At 57.1% G+C, this 23335-nt stretch overlaps 1 protein-coding gene across 6 annotated transcripts in view; it reads right to left on the reverse strand.

Moving 5' to 3' along the window:
* Window positions 1-373: 373 nt before the first annotated feature.
* Window positions 374-23335, reverse strand: part of LOC117013978 (soluble calcium-activated nucleotidase 1) — a 29652-nt gene continuing 6690 nt past the window's right edge. For 2 of the 6 annotated variants that reach the window (XM_033091637.1, XM_033091638.1), the window contains exons 2-8: window positions 20027-20679; window positions 18699-18902; window positions 7174-7248; window positions 6228-6419; window positions 5397-5528; window positions 3751-4003; window positions 374-1746 (exon numbers count right to left, since the gene is read on the reverse strand). In XM_033091637.1, the coding sequence (XP_032947528.1) occupies window positions 702-1746; window positions 3751-4003; window positions 5397-5528; window positions 6228-6419; window positions 7174-7248; window positions 18699-18902; window positions 20027-20657 (2532 nt within the window). In that variant the 5' untranslated portion in view covers window positions 20658-20679 and the 3' untranslated portion in view covers window positions 374-701. Of the gene's footprint in view, window positions 1747-3750; window positions 4004-5396; window positions 5529-6227; window positions 6420-7173; window positions 7249-8891; window positions 9239-15763; window positions 17876-18698; window positions 18903-20026; window positions 20680-23335 lie in introns of those variants that run through there. The other 4 variants (XM_033091639.1, XR_004421393.1, XR_004421392.1 and 1 more) reach the window with 4 other exon arrangements.

Below are 23335 nucleotides of genomic sequence, written 5' to 3' on the forward strand. Positions count from 1 at the left end.
ACGTGACAATCTCTGTCCCTCGCCCCTGTGCACACGTGCAGGGATTTAGGGAGGAAAGATCCTGCACACTGCGGCCCTTCCACCCGGACCACACCCTCCCGCCGTTTGCCCACACCGGCTGCTCCTCCGCAGAGCGCAGTCTGAGGGGTCCCAGCCGACGCTCCCACCGCACAGCCTCCCTTCCGGTCTCCATCCCCACTGCCCCAGTTTAAATTACCCCAGTGTGTGTACTCCCGATCGCCTGTCTCACCTGCTCGGCTGTAGCTTGGTGAGGACAGGGACAGTGGCTGCTCGTGCACCGTACCCCAGGCCCGGCCCACCCAACTTCAAGTGCAGAACGGACTCAGTCCCCCTTTCCTCGTGAACAGAGAACTTGGGAACCATGATGCAATTTTAATGAGCTCGGACAAGGGACAACAGAGGGCTGAGAAAGTCCAACGGCCACTACTCTCGTGTCTGGTCACTTCCTGACACACCAGCCTGGCAGTGGGAGAACTGAGAATTCTCAGCATCCGCGTGAACACTGGTTGAAACCTTCCAGTAATTTCTTCAAGCTCAGAGATCAGTGGGAGCAGGGGGACATCTGGTGGCCAGCTGTGGGAGGTGGCTGCAGAGAGGAAGGGGTTCAAGGACGGAGATGCTGGGGGAGCTGGCTGGGAGGCGCCTCGCTTCTGTGCGCCCCGGCCACCTCGAGCCCCTGTCTAGTCCACACCTGAGGAGTTGGTCAGGTAGAAAGGGCGGATGACTGCTCGGAAGCTGCTGAAGGACCCTGCCGGGCAGGGGAAGAAGGAGGTGCTCCTGGAACCATTGTTTTCCAGGGCACTGGGGATCATGGCCTTCGGGCCCCTGAAATCAGTGACATCTGCCACGAACCTGTCCCCACAGATCATCAGGGCTTTGTTTTCGTAGCCGATGGTGGGATCCGAGTAGCCGGACTTGGTGAGGCCCAGGACGGGGAGCTCGTCTGAGGAGCACGAGAACCCGTAGTTCCAGCAGCTCTGGACGGTGGAGAGGTGGACGAGAGACCAGGAGATGAACTTGGACTGGAAGAGGAAGCTGGGGTGCTGTGGCGTCTGGAAGGACTGGTAGGGGTCAGACCAATAGCGATCGGGATCCCGTGTGACGGACCTGCTCCAGGTGGGCGAAGTGTAAATCCGGGGCTTGTAGGCGTCCTCGGTGAGGTTCAGGCCTCGGTACTGCGCCAGCAACTGGAAGGGCACGGTGTGGAATTCCAGGGCCTGCAGAACCTTCTTCTGGAAGAGCGCCTGGTGACTCCAGTACAGGGACAGGTTGAACTGCAGCTGGAAGAGGTCGTTGGGCAGTATCATGGGGAAGCGGACCTTCTCCACCATGGCTTCCATCTCTCTGTGGCTGGCACGCTTCTCCCAGCTCCACACGTCCACAGCTGTCAGCAGGGCCAGCTCACTGGGCACGGCCAGCTCGCTCTTGGACAGCAGGACTTGGAGCAGGGCTACGGGGACGCTCGTCCAGGCCTCGGCCGCCGTCAGGGCCTCGAAGTTCCAGGCTAGGAACTGCACACACAGCTCCTCCAGCACGGGGTCCCGGGTGGCCAGTGCATAGGTGTAGAGGTTCAGGGGCGTCTGGAAAGAGGGGTCCTGGGGCAGGAGGATGGCAAAGAGGTATGCGCAGTAGCTCTGCAGCTGCTTGGCTCCGTAGGCAGAGGCCAGCTTGTGGAGACACTTCACCGATGACAGGGACACGTCTATCCTCCGGGAGTAGAAATACCTGGGGAACGGGCAGAGAGGAGCGCCTGCTGCCATGGCTCCCCACCCTGCAGGGCAGCCGGTGTGCCCAGGGGCTGCGAGCCCGCCTCTCCGACAGGACTATTTCGTCCCTGTTGGCTGCTGACCCACCGACACCCCAGGTGCTAGCGATTTCAAGAGGCATTCAGTCCCCCCAGCCCCCGATTTATGTCTTGGGTCAACACACATTCCAGTCTCGAGTTTGCTTATTGCCACATGCACTGACACCTGGGTGGGTCTCAGGGTCCCGGAGGTCCAAGTTTCAACTCTGAGCCGGGAGAGGGGCCCTTACCTGCTGGTCCCCAGTCCCTGGTCATCACTGCCATCGCCCTCACTGGTGCTCTGAGCCCAGCCTCCGCAGGGCCCTGGGCTCCAGGACCCACTATGCCCGGCATCAGCAGGGTCTGCCTTCCTTCCTGCTGTCACGTCCCTGGGTGGGACCCTTCGGTCCCCTGCTGGGGGTCCATGGATGCCCTTCCTGCCCCAGCACCTGCCCCGAGCCCCGTGACACAGGCATTGCCCCTGGTTTCTTCCTGTCTGCTTCCCTGCCAACCGTGAGCCCATGTAGGTGACACCAGTGTAGTCTGCACCAGTCGCCATGTCAGGCAGTGTGCCACCAGGAACCGCTTGGCTGCATGAAAACGTGAGTGGAGGGAGCCTGCCTGGAGGAGGAGGCCAGGCCAGGCCTGCCACTGTCTCCTGGGACGAGGCAAGTGGAGTCCTGCCATTAGGGAGAACCGAAGTCTCCCCAGGGCCACACGGACTCAGAGCCGGGTGGTATCTCTCAAACACTGAGCCTTCCAGGGAGCCCGACCTGCCACCTACTGTGACCCAGCGGGGAGCGCTGGCACCCCACGTTGCAGGCCCGGACCTGTGCCTAGAGGAGCTGGGCCCCCCGCAGTGTCCAGTCATGTTGCCTGTCACCCACCAGCTCGGTACTGGTGGACTGCAGCCTGCAGCGCCGGGAGGCTCAGCTGGGACCGCTCCAGGACCACAGACTGGGGCCCACTCCTCCTGGACACTGCTGCTTTCATCACAGGACGTGCCAGGGCCCCGCAAAGGGCACTGACAAAGGGAGGGAGAATACTGCAGAATGTTTTTGTTCTGTCTCTTAATTCTCATGTCAGGCCCGAGGGGGACGGTTCCCAGGCTGCTGGTGGCTGCACAGCCACCCCAGCCAGTCTCCTCTCAACCCCCGTGCACCTGACCACCCCTCAGCTTCAAGCAGGACCCCAAGTGGGTGGGAACAGGGGTCACAATGTCCCCTTGGCCCTGCCCCACCATCAGAGAATAAAACACCCAGAGGACGGAAGGCCGGGTAGGGGAGGGGTCAGTGACCCTGAGAAACCACAGAATTGGCGAGGGGGTAACTGATGGTGGCCTGAACAGCAGGTGCTGCATGTGGCTGCGGGGCAGAGGGAAGGGGAGAGTCTGAGGGGTGGCCCAATGGGGAAGGGTCTTCTGAGGGTCCTGGAAGGGCCAAGAGGCCAGGACACCCAGCTCACTGCAGCCTCTGCCGTGCAGGGAAAGAGACAGACAGAGACAGAGAGAGAAAGGGCACGCGCATGGTGGTCACTCCAGAGCACCCCTGAGCTTTGCCTTAGGGCACTGATCCCGCTGGGGCCGGGGGCGGGTGGGGCACCGGCCTCATCTCAGACACATCATAGACTCCATCCCACCAGGGAGGCACAGGCTAGAGACAGGTTCTTACACTTGGCCGGAAAGGAACCAGCTTAATCTGTTTTAATTGCCGTCTGTTTTCTCCTAAGTACCCGTTTCAGCCATCTAAAGCTCTGGTGGTAAGAACGAGGGAACCACTTTCGATACATACAATCACTTCTTGAAGTGGATGCTTTCAAAACACAAGCCCTTAGGAGCCATCCCCCACCCCCGCCCCGTGGTGACCGAGTGGCCACCTCCCAGCTGGGCGATTGGGCGGAGCTGGGGACACTGCCCAGGATGCAGGCCGCAGCCTGGAGGAGCTCACCTGATGAAGTCTCTGACGACAGGCAGGCACTCGGCGTCCACCTCCATGGTGACCGTGCTGCCCGGCTCCTTACACAGCTCCTGGGCCTCAGGGTTGGTGGACAGGATGAGCCTGTGGACGCAGAGATGCAGGTCCTCCGTGTCCTTCACCTTCACCCTGATGGACAGGTCACAGCCCCTCTGGCTGTCAAAGATCTGCTCGAGAGCATCAGGGAGCTCGCCAGACAGGTCCAGCGTGTGGATACCTCTGGTTTCTAAGGAGGGGCAGAGGGAATGCACCACGTTGGGGGTGGGGGCAAGGCTCACGGGCCTGCATGGGGCCTGTCACTCGCTCGCTGTGACCCGGAAGTACTTTCCCTCCCTGGAGTCAATTTCTTCCCTTACACTGAGGCCTCTGTCCCTGCCTTGTCTACTCGGAAGGCTCCTGGGGAGACCGGGGAATACCCACCTTGGAAAACAGGTGCCCTTGCCCCTCATGGCCCAGAGCGCCCCCAACCTACATCCGTCAAACAACCCTGGTCAGCGCATTTCCCCCCAAATTCAGGCAGCACCTTCAGGAGGGGGTTTGGAGCTGTGGACTCCGAGAGCCTGAGGCCCCGTCCTTTAAAATCCCAACCCATCAATTGATGGATCACCCAGGTGCTACCTTCTGAAACCCAAACCTCCTCCCTTGTTTGACGTTCTGAAGACAGGATCCTTTGGCAACGCAATGCTGGCAGCTTCCTTCGGGGACTCCCCTCCTCTGACCCCTCCCAGACCTCGCTGGGGACGGAATCCACGCATTCTTTTGCTGCCACACAGAGGTTTGAATTCCGACATTTAAACCAGGTGGACTCAGCCCCCATTCCTCCCCAAACCCCAGACTCGCAGGGCCTCCCTAGGGCCTCCACTCGCCACGGGGCTCCCAGGCTCCCACTAGAGGTGCTTCCTGTCCTGCACCCTGCTCCCCAGCCCAGGTGCGTCCCCTGTACCCCTCCGCAGCACTCGCTCTGTCATAGTGTGAACGCCCTGGCTTTCCTTTGTGCCCTCCATGCCTAGGGGCCACACATGTCCCGAGGCCCATGTACTAGCCCAGGAAGAAGTGACAAGTGGACGTGAGAGAGCAAAGAACAACGGTAAAATTCAGACTCAAAGACTGAAAAATCAGAGCAGCCTGGGTTCGTTTAGAACGACTGATGGAGGCAGGGGCGGGGGGCTGGGCTGTTTGTGACCTGGCCTTTCAGCCATCCAGTAATATCCCAGCACATGCGGCACGTTGCTGGAGCACGCAGGGCGCTGTGTAGAGTGTCGCAGAAGGAGAACTAGCAAAAATGAAATGGTGGTGGTGAACGAGAGAAGCCTGCCATGTGTGGACTTCATGTGTATCTGGAGTGTGTCTCACTGTCACATGATCAGGGCACATGGAGCGTTTCTGAGCAGGTCCCGGAGAGGGCAGCGAGCGATTTGGGATCTGTTGCTGTGCGACGCTGGGCTCCGCAGGCTGTCCCACCCCCATCACCTGCGAACCTGTGCACAGGGGTGTGATCTGCTTGGATGGTATGTGTGCTTGGCAGGGGGTGGGGGGAGGAGCGGGCACGAATGCCATCCTGGGATCCACAGGACCCCAAGGCTTTGGGGGCGGGGGCTCGGGACGGGGCGCCCGCTCACCGTTGCTGCAGACGACGCTGGCATCCTGATTGTGCCTGCAGTTGCTCTTCAGCCAGCCCAGCGAGCTGCAGTTGGCCAGCGAGGGCTCTGTCCCCGTGCACTCCACCTCGTCCAACATGATGGGGCCCGTTCCTGGTGGGACAGTGGGGAGGACGGAGGCTGGAGTGGGGGCCGGGGCTCTCAGCTGCGGGAGGAAGACCCCGTGAATGGGGCTGCGTCCCTGAGAAGCCGGCAAAGGACAGTCACATTCACTGCACAGCACCGGCAAAACCCTCTGCGACCCATGCCATTGAGGCGGCTTGTGGTACTCGCATTCCGCTCCGGGTGTGTCCACGTTTGTGGACGTCTTTTACCAGATACAGTCAGGTGACTCTGCTCGAGTGTGGGCTCGGATTTATTACTGTGAACTCAGACCATCCGCTGGCCTGCCTTCTCGTAAAGCCTAGAGCCTGTCTGCTTCGTGGACAACAAGCGGCTGGAAACCTAGACTAGTTCCCTCTTTACGAAACCACAGCCTCTGTGTCACTGGAAATCTTCCTGCACACAGACTCTTTTTTTGGGGGAAATTGTTTCAAGAAGATAAATTCCCAGGAGTGGAGCTTCTGGGCCGAAGGGAGCGGCCACAGCTGAGCCCCTGAATGACACATCCAAGAGCCTCGTCATGGCCACCAGCAGCGCGTGGGTGAGCCGGGCCGGCAAAGCCTTGCAGCACAGACCCTCGTGTTCAGAGTGGGCCCGCGCTGAGGGGACAGGGCGACTGTCCCAAGTCTCAGATGAGGGCCCCTCCCTGGTACGCGCTGCTCTGGAGGAGCTGAGGACCGGCAGGCTCACCTGGCCCGAAGGCGGCTCTGCCCAGAGCCTCGGTGGCGTTCTCAAATCCCAGGGCCCGGCAGACGACGCTGGCATCGGTCAGGTCCCACAGGTTGTCACACACTGTCCCCCACCGGCCTCCGTAGAAGATCTCCACGCGACCCTGGTTGGCAGCATCCCCGTTGGCCAGCCGCATGTCACCATCTTTCACACCTGCAGGGTTCCCAAGGGAATGTGAAGGTCAGCAGAGAGACAGGCGGGGGCCTCCTTCCCCTGCCACCGACCGGCCCCTTCACCGGGGCTGTGTGCTTTCGTGGGAACAGTCAAGTTTCCAACAGGGGCGACTGCTGGACAAGTAGCTTTAAAGCGCCCCCAGCCATCCTTGAGGGGTCGCCCGTTGGGGAGGAGTGGAAGACACCCACCCATGCTCACAGAGGGTAAACGAGCCTGCTCTGGTCTTTCAGGTTGGAGCCTGTGGCTCCATTGATACTTGTTCTTCTGGGACTCAGCTGGCTGACTCCCTGGGCCTAGCCCCTGCAGGAACCGACAGGGTCACAGGGCAATTCTAAGTCGGGGTGCAGCAGGCTTCTGTGGGGTCACCAGGCTGATGAAGGCCTCCTGGGCCTCGAGGGGTGGATAGAGCTGAGGACAGGTATCCAGGACTCTGGAGTCTGTGTCCAAAGGTCACTGACCTCAGGGCCCCCAGTGTTCGGTTGGTCTGACGGGCTCTTCCTGCTTGGTCCCTCTGGGAACTGGATGGAATGGAGAATTTCTGGTACGCCCCCAGGACCTAAAGCCACATGATTTGGGACAAACGGGGCTTCAAGCAGGAGAGGAAACCTGAGCCGACCGACGGCAGTGACCCAGGGCCGGGCAGAACATTCCTAGACATTTTGCGAGGAGGGGTTAAACCTGCAGGGCAGGAAGAGCTGCTTGCAGCATTCCCGCCATTCCAGACTCAGCTTACCGTGAGTCCCTGCAACCAGCAGCCACATGCAGAGGAGCCGTGGCAGGGCCATGGCCTGGCCTGGGAGCCGCTGTCCTGCAGGAGAAGGAGGCGGCACAGTGAGACAGCGGAGCTGGACAGCCCTTGGGACCAGTTCTGGTCCGTCCTCCATCCTTCAGACTCTCCTTGTGGAGGGCGGCAGGTGGGTGGGTCCCCGCTCCCGCAGACAGTGAGGATGATGGGCGCCCCAGCAGCAGGGCTCCCTCACCCCCCATGAAAGGTGGTCCTCCAAGGCCCTGGAAGACTTGCCCAAATGAAGGGGGTGGGCTGGGGTGTTTCCAGGCAGCTAGGATGGTGGGGACAGGAGCCCATCTCAGAAAACCAGGCCCGGATGTGGCTGTCAGTTGGGCCAGGTGGGGAGGGAGAAGGTCAGGAGTGCAGGGCTCAGATAGGGAGGGGCCTAGTGAGCTTTGCTAAGGGTGGGGCTCTAAGTGCAGACAATAGCCACTGCAGGAGAGCCCAGAGATCTGCACAAAGAACTTCTGGGCCACGTGAGCCCTGGGAGGGAGGGAAATGAAAGCAGGCTGCATCAGGAGGTCACAGAAATCGGCCGGGTGACTGAGGGATGGACAGCAGTGAGAGGGGTCAGGCTGGGCCAGGACCCTGACTGCGCAGCTGGGTGGGGGTGGGGGTGGGGCAGGAAGAAGGATGGCAAGGACCTGCTGGGTTGGCTCAGTGTGGACCTGGCACTGTCATCTCGGAGGTCAGTGTGCCCAGGAAGCAGAGGCTGGGAGAGGCTGGGGGCCCCTGGGGAGACTCAGCGGAGCAGGGCAGGGGTGGGGGCGTCCAGTTCTCCCAGCTTCTGTGTAATTCCTGCTGCCAGCTTTTCCTCTTCACCCCATCCTGCTCCTCCCGTGTCCCCTCCCCCATACCCAGCAGTCACTGTTTCTCTGGCTTAGGAAGCATCCTGTAACCTGTGACAGGCCCCACTACCTGTGGTTCTGTAAGTCAGAGTCTAATGACCCTGAGGCAGCCCTGTGGGGTCCCCAGGCACAGCTAAGACTCCTTACTGCTACGGTGGCCCTGTCACACAGCTGTTAAGGGCAGCTTGGGCTAGGTGCCTGAGGGGCTGGGGTGACCAACCATCTGTGTGCCAGGACCTGTCCTGGTTTTAACACTGGAAGTCCAACGTCCTGGGACACCCCTCAGTCCCGGGCAAACCAGGATGGTTGGTACCTGCTGCGGTCCCGGGGCCACAGCTGCTTTATTCACCCTGGCCAGAACTCAGGGCCCCGGAAAAATGGCCAGTCGGGCACCCGGTGCACAGTATGCAGATGTCGCTACCCTTGGGTGGCTATCGCACCCATTTTGCCTGACTCCCTCCTATGGGAAGTTGGGATGGGTGTGCCTAGCCCCTGGCCCAGAGTGCTTTTGTGCAAATTAGAAAAAGGTGCTCTTCGTTTGGGCAGGTACAGGCCCGGGCCGATATGCAGACCAGAGAGAGGGGGGTTGAGCTGAATTCCAAGTCTGCGTGCTCCTTTGGCTGGTGTCCTTGTACAGTGAACAACCCGCCCAACTGTGCACAAAGACTTTACGGATCTGAGAGCAGCCATGATGGTCCCTGGGCCCAGGAGAAGCACCAGATGCCCAGCTGGGTGCAAACAGGGAGACTTGGCCCCCACTAGATGACACAGTGTAGGGAGAGGGACACCCAGCTGAGAGCAAGAGGCATAGCTTACCTGCCTGAGGCAACTACTGATGACGGTCCTGGGACCTCCAAACTTCCTGTTGCAGGGTCCCTCTGCAGACTCAACCCAGAAAGCCCAGTGTGGAAAGTGGTCAGCCTGGCCCCAAATAATGCTGCAGAAAACTGAGTCTGGTTTCGATTTTCAGAAACCACATGACATAGGTTTCTTCTGGGGTTGGCTGCCCATAAGGCTTCCGGGGCTCCTCTCCTTCCTCTCTGCTCTGACTGTGGGTGTTGGGGCTGGCGGCAGCCCAAGGCGGCAGTCTGGCTGATTTGATAACCAGAGGAAAAAACCAGAGCAAAACAGCGACAGCCACGGCTGAATTTAAACAATCTTCCAAGCTGAGCCAGCCCTGGGGGAGTGGAGGGGAGGGGAGAGGAGAGGAAGGCAGGGGGGAGGGGAGGGGAGGACAGAAGGGGAGGGGAGGGGAAGAGAGGGCAGGGGGGAGGGGAGGGGAGACAAGCACGGCAGGAAGAAAAGCAGAGGGTGGCAGGCTGGGTCTGTATCTGGTGCCCTGGCGGGCTCCCACAGAACAATGGAGCCTTTTCCTGAACGTTGCTCACTGCCAGCTGGGTGGACTCTGCTGGGGCGGCTGCTCATTTCGTGTCTAAGCTCTAAGCTCTCGACTTGCCTCACTTCACTACACCCCTGAGGTCGCCCAGTGCCACCAAGGGGCGGGGGCTCCGAGAGACGAGACAATACGCCCAGGTATGAGGCCAGTGAGTGGAGGAGCTGTAGCCCACACGGAGCAATGACCCCAGAGCCTGCGCTTGTCACCACCAGAGCATGCCACCGGCTCCCCAGTGACGGTCGTTCTCTCAGTGTCAGCCCAGGGGGCCTGGGGACAGAGGCCCTAGTGTGCACACACACTGTTCCACCCGCCCCACACCATTCCCTTTCCTCCAACAGAACTCCAGCACCTCCATTTCCCCTTGGGGAGGCACCCCCCTCATTCCCAGGCTGTGTGGTTCCCAGCATCAGGGTCCCCGGGTCTGACCCGTGGCCACACAGACGGTGTCACGAGAGGCTGTGATCCCAGCGAGCCAGCAAGTCAGGTTCAGACTCATGGAGAGGGCCCTGCAGGGAACAGGTGGCCTGGAGCGGCTGAGGCCCGGGGTGCCCTGCCTGTGCCCCGAGGAGACCCCAGCTGGGGACCAGGTGGGGGCAGGGCTGAGGGATGGAGGAAATCACGTCTTGATGCTGTGGTGTGATCCCCTGGTGTGAGCAGCTGGCCTGTGGTCAAGGTGAAGCCCTTAAATGAAAGGTCAACGTCCTCTTTTTGCTTCTGTCATTTGCATCCCAAGTTCTAGGATGTGAGTCATCCCTTAGAATGTCCCCAGGTCACTAGCCCAGTGGCTCGCAACCTGGGCTGTCCATGCGAATCACCTGGGAGTTTCACACACTCCCAGTGCCCAGGCCATGAAGTCATCATCTCTGCGGTGGGGACAGGCATTGGCATTTTAAAGCTTTCCAGGGGTTTCCAACGTGCAGCCAGGCTTGAGAACCCCTGCAGGAGACACACCCCTTCCCTGGCGGCCCACAGTCCAAGAGAGGCAGCCCCAAGGTCACGCATCTGATGACTCTGCTCAAGATGTGAGGTTTGAGGGGGTACCCAGTTGGCTGGAAATAGAACTGGAGAAAGAGACTGGTGAGTTTTAAAATCCCACCAGGTTAGGGACGCAGGAACTCCAGCATTGTCACTTCTCATTGTCTCCATTGATTTGTGCCCAAATAAGTGGCCAAAGACAGAGGAAATCCTTCAGGAGGGGTTGGTGGAAATGCTTCAAAACTCAATTTGCGGAATCTTTAGCACCAGAGTCCTGGAAAAGCTCTTCGCGTCCAGGAAAAAAAGATGTCAGAATTAGATCTCATCAGGAGTTCCCCGGATGGTGGCGGGGGGTGGGGGGGTGGGAGTCGGGGAGTCTCAAGGCCTTTCCACCGGCCTTTGACTCCCAAAAAGGGAATGTGGGACAAGAGCTTGATGACCTGCTCCAGACAGGAGTGGCTCGTTTGTGATAAGGAGAATGAAAGTCCCAGACACCACACTCTTCTTTTATAAAAACTGGCTTGACAACAGAATTCCCGTACGATGAAATGCATTGATTTAATGAACCTTGACAAAAGACAGCAGGTGGTAACCATGACCACAATCGTAACACACAGGACGTTCTCGCTGTCCCAAATGCCCTTTGCTGCCCCTTTGCAATCAGTCTCCGCCACCGGCCCCCATCCCAGCAACCACCGACATGCATCTAGCCACTGCAGCTTTGCCTGTTCTAGAATTTCTTATAACTGGACACATACAGTATGTAGCCTTTTGTATCTGGCTACTTTTATTTAGCACAATGCTTCTGAGATCCATTCATGTCACTGTGAATATCCGTCATTTGGTTCACTTTCGCTGAGCAGTGGTCACTGCATGGACCGACTATGATTTGTTGGTGCATTTACGCACGGACATGTGTCTGGGTCATCTCAGTTTTGGACTGTTATGAAAGCAGCTGTTAGAACATTTGGAGACAAGTCTGTGTGTGATCATTAAGTTTTCATTTCTTTCGTGGAAATGCCTAGGGACAGGATTAATGGATCATATGAAGTCTGACAATTAAGTTCGCGAACTTGTTGCAACGATGTTGGTAACCCTTCTTTTGGTATCAGAAGGATTATTCATTATGAATTTGTACCAACCGGACAAACCGTTAACCAAGTTTGATATTGGAAGTGCTGAAAAGGCTGCGTGAAAAAAGTTAGACGACCTGAACTTTTCACCAACAATTCATGGCTCTTGAATCATGACAGTGCACCAGCTCACACGGTGCTGTCTATGAGGGCGTTTTTAGCCAGTAAACAAATAACTGTATTGGAACACCCTCCCTACTCGCCTGATCTGGTCCCCAATGACTTCTTTCTTTACACGTAGAGAAAGGAAATATTGCAAGGAAGACATTTTGATGACATGCAGGACATCAAGGGTAATACGACGACAGCTCTGATGGCCAGTCCAGAAAGAGTTCCAAAATTGCTTTGAAGGGTGGACTGGGCGCTGGTGTCAGTGCATAGCTTCCCAAGGGGAGTACTTTGAAGGTGACCATAGTGATATTCAGCAATGAGGTGTGTAGCACTTTTTCTAGGGTGAGTTTGCCACCTTAATTGTCTGACCTCGTATGGCAAACGTATGGGACTTTTGAAGGAACTGTCAAACTGTTTTCCAAAGTGGCGGAACCATTCCACATTCCTACTCTGACCCTTCCGGTGGCTCTGGGTCCTCACCACTTCTTGGTAGTGTCAGCTTTTTGTATCCGTGCTGGTGGGGATACAGTGGCATCTGGTGGTAGTTTTGGTGACTAATGATGTTGAACATCTTTTCATGTGCTTATTTGTCGTTCGTACACTCTCTTCGGTGAAGTGTTTATTTAAACCTTACGCACATTTTCAGTTGGGTTGTTTGTCTCATTACTGAGTTGTATAAGCTCTTTATAGACTCTGGATACAAGTCTTTTAGCAGCCTGCCTTTTCATTTTTTAACAGTGTCTTCTGAAGAGGAATTTGAATAAAGCTCAACGTGTCATTCTTTTGGTCTCATAGCTAAGAAACCTTTGCCTAACTCTGGGTCATAAAGATTTTCTCCTATGCGTTCCTCTAGGAGTTTTGTAGCTTCAGCTCTTACATGTAGGTCTACGATCTATTCTGAGTTAGCAGTGGGTACGGTGGGGACATGGGTTTCATTAACTTCCATACAGAATAGAGTTGTCCCAACTCTATGGAAAGGACCGTCTTTTCCCCACTGAATTACCCTGGCACCTTTGTTAAAAAAAAAAAAAAATCAATTGACCACATATATATGGAATACATACATATTTCTGGAAACTTCTCTGTTCTATTGATTTACATGCCTGTTCTTATGCTAATACCACACGGTTTTGACTACCTAGAGCCTTATACTAAGTCTGGAAGTCAGATAGTATAAGTCCTTCAGTCTCCTTTTTCTCAAAACAGTCTTCCCGTCCATGAAGATAGCGTGCTGTGTTCCATTTCTCTTTGATTTCTTTCATCAGTGTCGTAGTTCCAGCATATCGATCTTGCACAAATGTTGTTCGATGTATACCTATTTCATGGTTTTTGGTATTGTTTTGGCTATTGTCAATGACACTGGTTTAAAAATTTCCATTTCCAATTGTTTACCACAGCTATATAGAAATAAAATTACTTTCTGTATGCAGACTGTGCATTCTGCAGTTTCGCCAAACTCACCTGTTAGTTCTAGTGGTTGTTGTTGGAAGATTTCTTAGGTGTTTCTACCCCTTCAATCTTGTCACCGGTAAATAAATACAGTCTTCCTCTTTCTCCTGTAACCTGAATGACTCCTTTGCTGCCTGACTGCACTGTCTGGGACGTCCAACGGGCTGCCTGGTGGCTAGAGTGCTGCCAGCAATGTCAGTTTCCTGGCTTGGTAACTGCTCTGTGGCTCCGGAAGACGCCATCACTGGAGAAAGTCGTGTGAAGGGAAGACAGCAGCCCGTACTGTCCAAGCCTCACGACTTCTCCGTGGCTTAAAATGATTTCAAAATAAAAACACAAGTGGCGGGAAAAAAGTGGTGAGAGCAGATGTTCTCACCTTGGTCCCGCTTTGGGAGGAAAACAGTCTTCCCACGTGACGCATGAGGTTAGCTCTAGGTTTTTCACAGATGCCCTTTATCACATTAAAGGGATTCCTTTCATTCCTAGTTTGCTGAACTTTTTGTTCAGTTGTTTCTAAATCATGAATAGGTATCGGATTTCGTCAAATGCTTTTTCTGTTATCTTTTGAGATTATCATATGGTTTTTCCTTTTTGGTCTGTTAATATGGTGAGTTATATTGGTTTCAGAATATCAAACCAACCTTGTATTCCTGGAATAAACCATACTTCATCATGAAGCATTTTCATTTTTATGTATGGCTAGATTCAACTGGCTAAATTTTTGCTAAGGGCTTTTGCATCTGTGTTCATGAGGGATACTGGTCTGTATTTTTCTTTTCTTGCAGTATATTTGTCTGGTTTTGGTATCAGGGTAGCAGTGCCCTCATAAACTAAGTTGGGAAGTGTTCCCCTCTCCCCAAATCATCGAAGGTTCTGTGTTGGCTTGGTATTATTTCTTCCTTAAATGTTTGGTACAATTCACCAGTAAAGCCATTTGGGCTTAGAATTTTCTTTGTGTGAAGAATTTTATTTGTGCTTTTAAAAATCTTTTAACAATTTCATTAAGGTATAATTGACCTTGAAATTGATCTGCTTAAAGTGCACAAGAAGACAGGATTAACATTTGGAAAGAAATTAATCTTTTTCTTCCCCAAGTTCTGAGACGACTTTGGGTTTTCCTTTTGCTAATGAACTGCATGCTGGACACCCGAGAGTGCGAAGCAGGTACGAGTCACTACCCGTGTGAGTCAGTGTGTCACGACTTTTCACAGAGGCGGTCAAGAACGGATTTTTCAGGTCCTTGAGACTTCATTTGCAGTCCGGTTCACGCCTCTGGCCTCTGCCTCCCCACCCTCCTGAAACCGTTCTTACGAGGACCGAGGATGAAGGACCGCTAAGAACACCACGTCCTGCCTGTTGCTGGGCTCGGCCCACGGCCACTCTCCAGGCCTTCTGACATGACCTCCCTGCAGGGTCTGACGGTTGATTCTCCTCCCTGGCTGTACCGGTCAGGTTCCCAGCAGGGAACAGATGGCTCTAAACTAATTTGAGTCAAGTGCTGTCTATAAGGTGTGGCCTTGGAGTGTGACCACTCCTAGGCCAGAAGGGACGAGGGCAGGGAGCAGTAACCAGAACCCATGCAGAGGGAGCTGCTGCCTAGTGAGTGAGGGCTCCCAGCTCACCCTCCTCTCTCCTGCCTCCCAGGCCGTTGGTGAGGTTCCCTCACTCAGGTCAGCCTCTGGGAACACAAAGCAGGGCAGGGAGGGACGGGGTGGGTCTGCAGGGACAAAGGGAAGATGAGGGCACACTGGCCTTTGTGACACCGAACTCTCCTGGTCTCCTCTACCTCTGTCGGCCATTTCTCCTCCAGCTTGGGCCTCTCTTCCTTCTTTTTTTTCTTTTTAATTTTTATTGGGAAATATTGGGGAACAGTGTGTTTTTCTAGGACCCATCAGCTCCAAGTCAAGTCATTGTTTTCAATCCAGTTGTGAAGGGTGCAGCTCACTGGCTCATGTGGGAATCAAACCAGTGACCTGGGTGTGCTGAGTACTGCACTCTAACCAACTGAGCCAACTGGCCGCCCCAGGCCTCTCTTCTTCACCAGCCCCTCCCTCGCGGTGTCCCTGAGGCTTCATTTTGGGACTTCTAGGACTCTGCATGTCCTTTCAATGGTCTGTGATCTGCGATGCTTCAGCTCATTCTAGACCTCGTACCGGCTGTGGCAGTCACCTGCCCCTGGGTGAGCGGCACCACCAGAATGGGTGGGTACACACCAAGTGTTGGTAATTTTCTAAGACTGTTAGGTGTGTGAAATCATTCACGGTTCACCACAGCACTATGATTACCTCCTTTTCACAGATGAGGACATCGCTGCACAGAGAAGTCAGATAATCTGGCCAAGGTCACACAGCCAGGAAGGGCCAGAGCCAGAACTGGCACCTGGGAGTCCCTTCAGAGCCTATGCTCTTAACCACTACGACCAAGAAAGCACTGCAGGGCCTCTGGATGATCGGGTTCCAGAAAGGCCCCGCTCTGAGAAGGTGCCCGTCCCAGGAGCGCCGCGGCGATCACACGTCCTGTCCCAACAGCTCTTCTTGTGAGCAGTGTAGTCATCACCTGTGTGTGTGAGTGTGTGTCCCCAGTGAGGGGCCGATGCAGACCAGGGACAAAGATGACTCACCACAGACCCTCTGGCACTTTATTGTTTACAAAACAATGGCTCCAGGAGGAAGAAACACAATCGTTATGCTTTCAGCAGCGAATACTGAGGGGAAAAGGCTAGCGGGAAAATCAACGTTAATGCTTCCCGAAGGTCCCGAGTCCTCCAAGCTTCCTCATCTCGTCTCTGTGTTTTAAAATCACACAGCCCTAACGTCACTGCCATTTATCCAGGAGGAGGCCAGGGCTCCCAGCCAGGCAGAGTCGGATGAGACAGTCCAGTGGGCGCCGAGCTCTAGAGAAATGTGTCACATTCCATCTCCTGTGTTCCGTTCTCTCACGCTTTGTTTCACAACAGAAGGAATGGATGCCGGGTGTCAAGAACCGCGTCCCTCGTGGTGGCTGATTCAAGCTTCAAAGAAGGAAAGTCTGTGAGACAGGGGTTCACACAGTTAACAGCCAGAGCTCAAAAGACGGCCCTTCCTGGGCCATCACGGTGCCCCACGTTCTCCTGAGGGGTGAGGTAGCTTCTGGACGAGGCACCCTCCTCAGCTTTGGTCCTGGCTGACCTCTGTCCCCAACCCTCTGTCTTTACCCTGCAGCATCAAGGAAAGACCACAGGGACTAAAACAAGCCCAAGTTTGTGTGAAGAGTTTTCACAGAGAGGAGGAGGCTGCAAAACTGCCACAAGGAAGGGGAGACGCAAGGGCCAGGGCCAGAGAGCGCAGGGGCAGGCCGGCCTGGGCCACGACGGCCAGAGTGAAGACGCCCCGGCGGCCGGGCCCAGGGGAGGCGTGTGGGAACCTAGGGTCCCAGCCCGTCAGGAAAAAAAATTCAAGTCATTCATGAAAGCTTTAAAGGCATGACAGTTTCTGTTGCTAGAAGGCAATTACAAATGTTTAAAAACTTGCCTTACCAATTGTAACTGCTTCGTTACGATTTCCTCCGCAGCTGGGGATGAATTCATTAGCTGTGGACCTTTGCTCTGTGTGATTGAGATTTGGCGACTCCCTTTTATGAGAACGGAAGTTGCCTTAATTAAAATAAGTTAATCATTAAAACTTCAAAGTGCTACGTAGCCACAGCATTTTCCTGCAGGGTGGAAACGGAATCTGCCACATGAAATCGAGATGGTTGGATGTGGGGTTTGGGACCCAAGTCCTGCAGCATTTTGGGCAGCCGCGTTCCCAGAGGCCTGCCCTCCCTCACACAGCCCTGTAACGCCCTGCAGTGTAAACAGGTTCTTTCCAAGGACCTGGAGGGGTGGCTGTAATGCCCGAGGTTCAGGAGGAAGAAAAGGGCGTGGCCCGGGAGTTCCTGAGGGGCAGGTCCACTTTGGACTCACTGTTGTGTTCCCAGAGGGAGCACAGTGCTTGACACGTAGCAGGACCTCAGGAAATATTTATTGAACAAAAGAATAAATGGAAAGAAAAGAAAGGGAGGCCAGATGGAAGGAAGGGCATGGCTGATTTAGACAGGACGGGTCCACGACGATGGCCGCAATGATCAGCTGCGACCAGCAGATGGCAGCGCAGAGAAGGCCCCTTCGGGCTCTGACAAATCCTGTCTGGCCGATGACAGGCCTGGGCCTGGCCTCCCGACTCTGGAGAGAGCTCTAGACCCCAGCTACGCCTCAGTCCCAGGAAGAAAAAGGGCAAAACAAAACACCACAGAAAAGTGCAGTCCTCCGGTCTTCATACAATTTGAGTCCTGATGTAGCTTAAAACCATCCACCCCTCGGCCTCACTCAATGTCTTCATTTTTTGTTTAAATAAACTCTATTCCTTCGTACTTCACATTTCCGATCTTGGTCTCTGGCAGAAGGAAGCGTCCGTCAAGCGTGAAGGCCATGATGTAGGTGGCGATCTGGCCGCCGTCCTCCTCAGACTTGAGGGCCACGAGGATCTGGTCGTCGGTGTTGGGGATGAACTTGAAGGAGGAGAAGCCGTGCGTGGGGACGACGTCCCCGACGCGGCTGATGGAGACATCGCTGAAGTCCTGGGCAGCGCTCAGGAGCAGGTTGGTACCCTTGCGCTCATCCTCCTTCTCGCTGTAGCGCTCGTGGCTGGCCCGGCGCGGCAGGAAGAACCACCGCTGCAGCGTGTCGCTCCAGCAGGCGGACTCGTGAATGAGGTAGCCTGGGGACACACGACAGAGCCCAGGTCAGTGCTGTCCCGGGCCCTGCCCCTCCCGTGACAGCGAGCGGGACCGGGAGTGCCTGGGACGGGGGCCTCTTTCCCAGTGTGCGCTTCGGTGCTGCAGCCATGTGGGGTTGGGGGCGTGGCAGGCAGCAGCGTCACCACCCGCCTTTCCTTAGGCTGCCGTCGTGCTCCCTGGAGGACTCTCCACCCAATTTTGTCCTCGGGATCCAGAGTAACAAAGACCGACAGAGGCTAAAGTCCCCACACCCCATCTGCCCGACCGAGCTTCCTGGAGCTGCTGAGAAGCCACAGCCACGCGGTGTCCGTACCCCCACTTCCTTGGTGCTGACCACAGGGCACCGGGAGCGCCCAGGGGAAGCGAACGAGATGGCAAGCAAGCTGATTTGTGACGAAGAGCTCGGGGCGGGTGGGAGGAGCTGCCTGGAGGCTGAAAAGGCAGCACCACTCCTCTCCCATTTCCGGGGGGGAAATGAGGCCTGCCTGGGTCCTATCTCGTCCCCCCACGCCTGGAGCGACACCCCACCACAAACCACGCTGCCTCTCGGGAGGTGAGGGCAAGAACCCGCCCCGTGCACCGAGCCTCCAGTGGTCAAGTGCCAGGCCCCAGGTCCCGAGGGCCAGGGGGACGGCCAGAACGGCTGGCCTGGGGCTGCAGTGTGCGCGGCAGGGGGCCATCTGGCAAGTGAGTGAGAAATGAGAGAGAAAAAGCTCATCTGCCCCCAGACTCCACTGGCCCGAGGGGACAGCCATCAGAGAGCTGAAATCAAGCACACACAGAGCACAGCGACGGGGCTCTTACCTGGCGGCTGGATCCCCGCGGCGGCGCGCAGGGCGCTGTAGCTGGACACCCAGTTCTCGTGGCGCACGCTGCCCCTAAAGCCCACCACCTTCACCCACTCGGGGTTCTCGTTCAGCACCTCCCCTGCTGTGGTGGTCCACTCCTTGCCCAGGCCGCCCACATACAGATGCTCGTCCTTCACCGCCATCCACTCGGCCTTGAAGCCTGGCGACAAGGACAGGAGAGGGGCGTGACTGAGATGCCGTCTACTCGCCTGGCTCCTGTAGGGTCTGGCAGCCCTGGGTGTCCGCGGTCACCGAGCTGGACTTCACTGGAGGCAGTGACCAGAGAGTGGGGACAGGACAGCCTGGCTTGAGCTCTGTTCCCGGAGGGTCTGTAATCGGACACCTTTCCTTGGAACCGACCCAACAGTTGATGGGGGCAAACGGGCACCTGCCCTCCCACCTGTGTCTTCCCTGCTCCCTCGCTCCCTCCCCTCCAGGAATGACATCTGCCTTTGGCAACTTGATGCAGGAACTGTCTGCAGGGACATCCCCTGTTACACTAATACTGGTGCCTCACTTCCCCGCAGCTGTCAATCTCCTCTGACCCCCAAAGTCCCCATTTCTCCAGGCTCCTCCTTTCAACTTCGGCAGCCCGCACTGGAGATTAGCTTTCCAGAAGGTTAGATCGACAGTGAGCACAGGCACACCCGAAGCTTTGTCGATGCTCCTTGCCGGTGCCTAACGCATTGTCACTTGCCCGTTTGAAGGCTCTGGGCCCCGGAGGCCACCTCTCAGTCTGCCTGGCAAAGAGCAGAGCCATGAGTCGCGGCCGACCTTGAGTGCGGCCGACCTTGAGTGGGGTCACGGCTGCTCACACAGACCTTCCTTCTGCTGGGTTTTCAGAAAGGAAGGCTGGGCAGTAGGGGAGATGTACCTTTTTAATAAAGTCTTAGTTCAAAATCAGAGCAACCTGACACCATGGCTTTACAGGTAAGGCGCCTGGAGGGCATGACCCCAGCGTGCTCCTAAGATACCTTTTAAGACATAAAAAGGGCCCCGTTCCCAGAGGTGTTGAGAACGGCATGGCACAGAGTCCTAAAACCCGTCCTGGGAAGAGCCCCTTCTTTGAAGTCCTCCAGTAACCAGTTCACACTTCTAGAAAATGCTTTGGACTGAGGCCCCGTAAGGCTGTGCTCCCAGGTGGTGGGGAGAAGCCGGAGGGGACAAGCTCTCCCCGATGTTCCCTCCTCTCCTTCTAGACTCGTGAACGTTCTACCCGCGGCGTGTGCAGACAAAGCCAGTGCCAGGCAGCCCGGAGCCCGGGAGGCGGCGGGGCCGACTCACCTTTGCCCACGGTCCCGTCGCCGTCGGACAGGATCACCCAGGGCACGGTCTTGCTGCCTTCAACCTGGTACACAACGCCTGTCCGGTCGTCCACGGAGTAGAGCTTCCCGTTGAAGACAACCAGGTCAGACAGCTCCATGCCCCGCCCCTTTTCCGCCAGGTGGGACTCCAGCACGTCATGGCCCTTGTCCCACTCCACGGCCACCTGGTCCCCACTGTTGGACAGGGTCAAATAGCCCTTCTTCAGGTAGCTGAACCAGGTGTTTTCCTCTTGGGCCTTGGACCCCGTGTCCAGGTCGGCGATAAGTGCGATTCGGTACCGGGTCCCGCCCGGCGTCCTCTGGGGCGCAGACAGGGGGTAGGTGTCATTGTACCGGTCAGCAGGCGCCTTGCTGAGCCTCCAGTTGTGGGCGCTGGGCGGGGGCGGCCTGCCTGGGGCCGGACGGTGGGAGTAGAGCAGCCAGAGGATGGCGGCGCCCACGAATGATGACAGGATGACCTTCCAGCGGGGACGGAAGCGGGGGTCCGCGGCCTTGGTCATCGACGCCAGCACCGGAAGGCCCCCCACACTTATCCGGAGGGAGTGCATAGACTCATTCCATTCCAGGGGGTCGGAGGGCTGGACGGGCATCAGACTGAAGGGCTGGCGGGACCTGCATACCCAGGCAGGGAGGATAGAGGTCAGCGACCTGGGAAGCCCCGACGCGTCCCCATTATCCGGGGGCTCGGCCCGAAGGCTGCCTCACCCAGAACAACAGCATGGCCACGGCTCCGCGCCATAGTGCCTTCCTTGGCCTAATCAAGCCCTGACTCTAGCAGTATCTTTGCTCACTCTTATTCAGCAACATGAGAAGTCTTTCCAAAGCAAAATTATTCCATCTCCTCTGTCCCGGCTGTCAAGACAGAAAGCTCAGCGAGAGAAACACGTCCCGTGTAAGCTGCTGCTGTGCAGTCTCAGCAAAGAGGCGAGCAGGGGCATGGGGGAGGGGTGGGCGCGAGGGAGAACAGTGGGCACAGAGCTGCATTTGTATCAAATGTCCCCTCCTTTGGGAAGTGCTCCCTGACGGCTCTGCTCCCGACAGCAGCCTCCTCCCCTCCTTAGCATCTGTCACCGCCCACCGTCATGTCACACAGCCACCAGTGTGTTCATTTGTGTTCCCAGCTCCTAGGACACTCGCTCTTTCCTTCCTCCCGGCTCAGGTTTCTGTAATATTCAAGTGCACGTGTATTGCAGCACCTGTCCCTCGGCACCTTCCTGTTCATGCAAGTGACTGAGGGACCAGAGTCTGACGGCATCAGCTCCAAGGCACAGCGGGCTCACCTGGGGCCTCGCTGGCCTCAGCCCCGGGCCGGCCCCCGGGCACAGCCCCGTTGGGTGGCAGCCCTCAGGAACTGTGGCTCTTCACCCCCTGTGCCCGCTCACGTCCCCAGCACAGACCACGGCGGCTCAGCGTGGCCACTGCGGCACCAGGCCAGCAGTGTCTGTGGCTGGGGCGGCCTCCAAGTTGGGAGCAGAATCAGCAGAGCGTCAGCCCGGCTGTGGCTCTCGGTGTCTGTCCTTCAGCTGTAAATCGGCAAGTCCCAGCCTGAGAAACTCCCCTCGCAGGACCACTGGGCACTTCTGTCTCCTCTCCCGGAATAACCAAGGCGGGCGTCAGGGCAGGACGCGGAGGCTCCATTCCACCCCGGGCCCCCCACACGCAGACTGCCACGCACTGGCTCTGAGGACGGCAAGCCCGGCAAGGGTCCCGCTCTCTTGTGGCCAGCACTCCACTCTCTTGCTTTAGGGCAGATGCTTAGGTGCTGGCCACAGGCTCCGGTGCACAAATGCGGCCGGCCTCTGAGGACCAGCAAGGCACGTGGGGCCCGCTGCCTGGAGTGAGCCGTGCAGGGCTCCCTCCTCCCGGGGAAGTGGCTGCCACTTGGCCAGAGCTGGTCACTGAGGACTTCGTGCTGGGAGACAGAGTGCCAGCCCGGCCACCGCCGCCCAGGGTCATTGCAGCCCTGTCGCCACAGAGCTCTCAATTCTACATCTCACCTTCTGTTCAAAACTCTGCCTGGATTTCTAACACGCGTTCTAGACAGAGTATTTCAGCCCGAGGTCATACTCCCCTCTCTCCTCAAACCCGCAGGACAGTGGTGGTGACGGGGACCACCACATCCACAGTTGCCCAGATCCAAACCTTCACGGCAATGCTAGGAGATGCACGTTCCTACAGGAACATCCCCCGTGGGGTCGAGCCCCAGTTACGAACCATCACCACCGGGAAACCCCGAGGCACGGCCCTGGCCTCCCTCCACAGCACCAGCCCCAGCAGCGGGTCCTGTCCGCTCCGCTGGCCCTCTGCTCCCCATCGGCCCCTGTCCGCCTCCACAGCCCCTTCTCACCCGAACCACAGACGGCCTCCCCTTCCCCTCTCCCCGGCAATGCACTCACCCTGCAGTCGTGACACCTGCTACTCAAGACAGTCCACCGGCCGTGTCACCACGTGCTCTCATGGCCCCGCTCTAAGAAGAAGCTCTCGCGCTAACACGGCCCCGCCCAGACCTCCCCACTCTCCCACAAGCCCACTTCTCTGCTTGGGCCACTGCGGCCCTTGTCCACTCCAGGCAGGACTCCCTGTCCCCGACCTGAACACTCAGCTCAGGCTCTTCCCATGGCTGCTCCTCAGAAAGACTGCCCCCCTGCCTTACTGCGTTCCCTAATGATTTCCACGCTGCCTGAGCGCCACGGGCGGCAGCTGGCCCACGCCAGCTCCCACTCCTGCCTGATGGCTGGACAAGTAGTAGACACTCAGGACACGTTTGCTGAAAGAAAGAGAACTACACCCACTTCCTCACCAGCCCCTCGACTCCCTGCCCCTGGGCCCCACCTTCAGTACACTGGACCCAGCCCCAAGGTCAAGCTACCAGCTGTCAGAGCTGCAGGTGCAGGGGACACATGCTGCCAACGTAGACCGGTGTCACCACGGTGACGTGTCACCCTCACTGCCCCGACTCCCTCTGACACTGCGTCACGACGCCACCATCACAGGAGTTCTTGTCACATCCCCCGGCAGCCGACCCGGGGCGGAGCCCGCACGCCCGGGCCTCCCGTCACCAGGCTGCCCACCCCAGTCCAGGGGGAAGGGAAGGGCCCCTCCTGCTGCTCGGGGTCAGTTCAGCCCCACCTGCTCTTTCGGTTCCTTCTTCAGGGAACACACGCGTCCACATCTCCCACCTGAGTCACCGTCCGGTCTCCAGATTACACTCTCAGGTCAGTAACTAACGTGGATGAGCGGTGAACCCTTGAATCTGGGACGACACAGC

The sequence above is a fragment of the Rhinolophus ferrumequinum genome, chromosome 21 (assembly GCF_004115265.2).
Source record: "Rhinolophus ferrumequinum isolate MPI-CBG mRhiFer1 chromosome 21, mRhiFer1_v1.p, whole genome shotgun sequence".
Lineage (NCBI taxonomy): Eukaryota > Metazoa > Chordata > Mammalia > Chiroptera > Rhinolophidae > Rhinolophus > Rhinolophus ferrumequinum.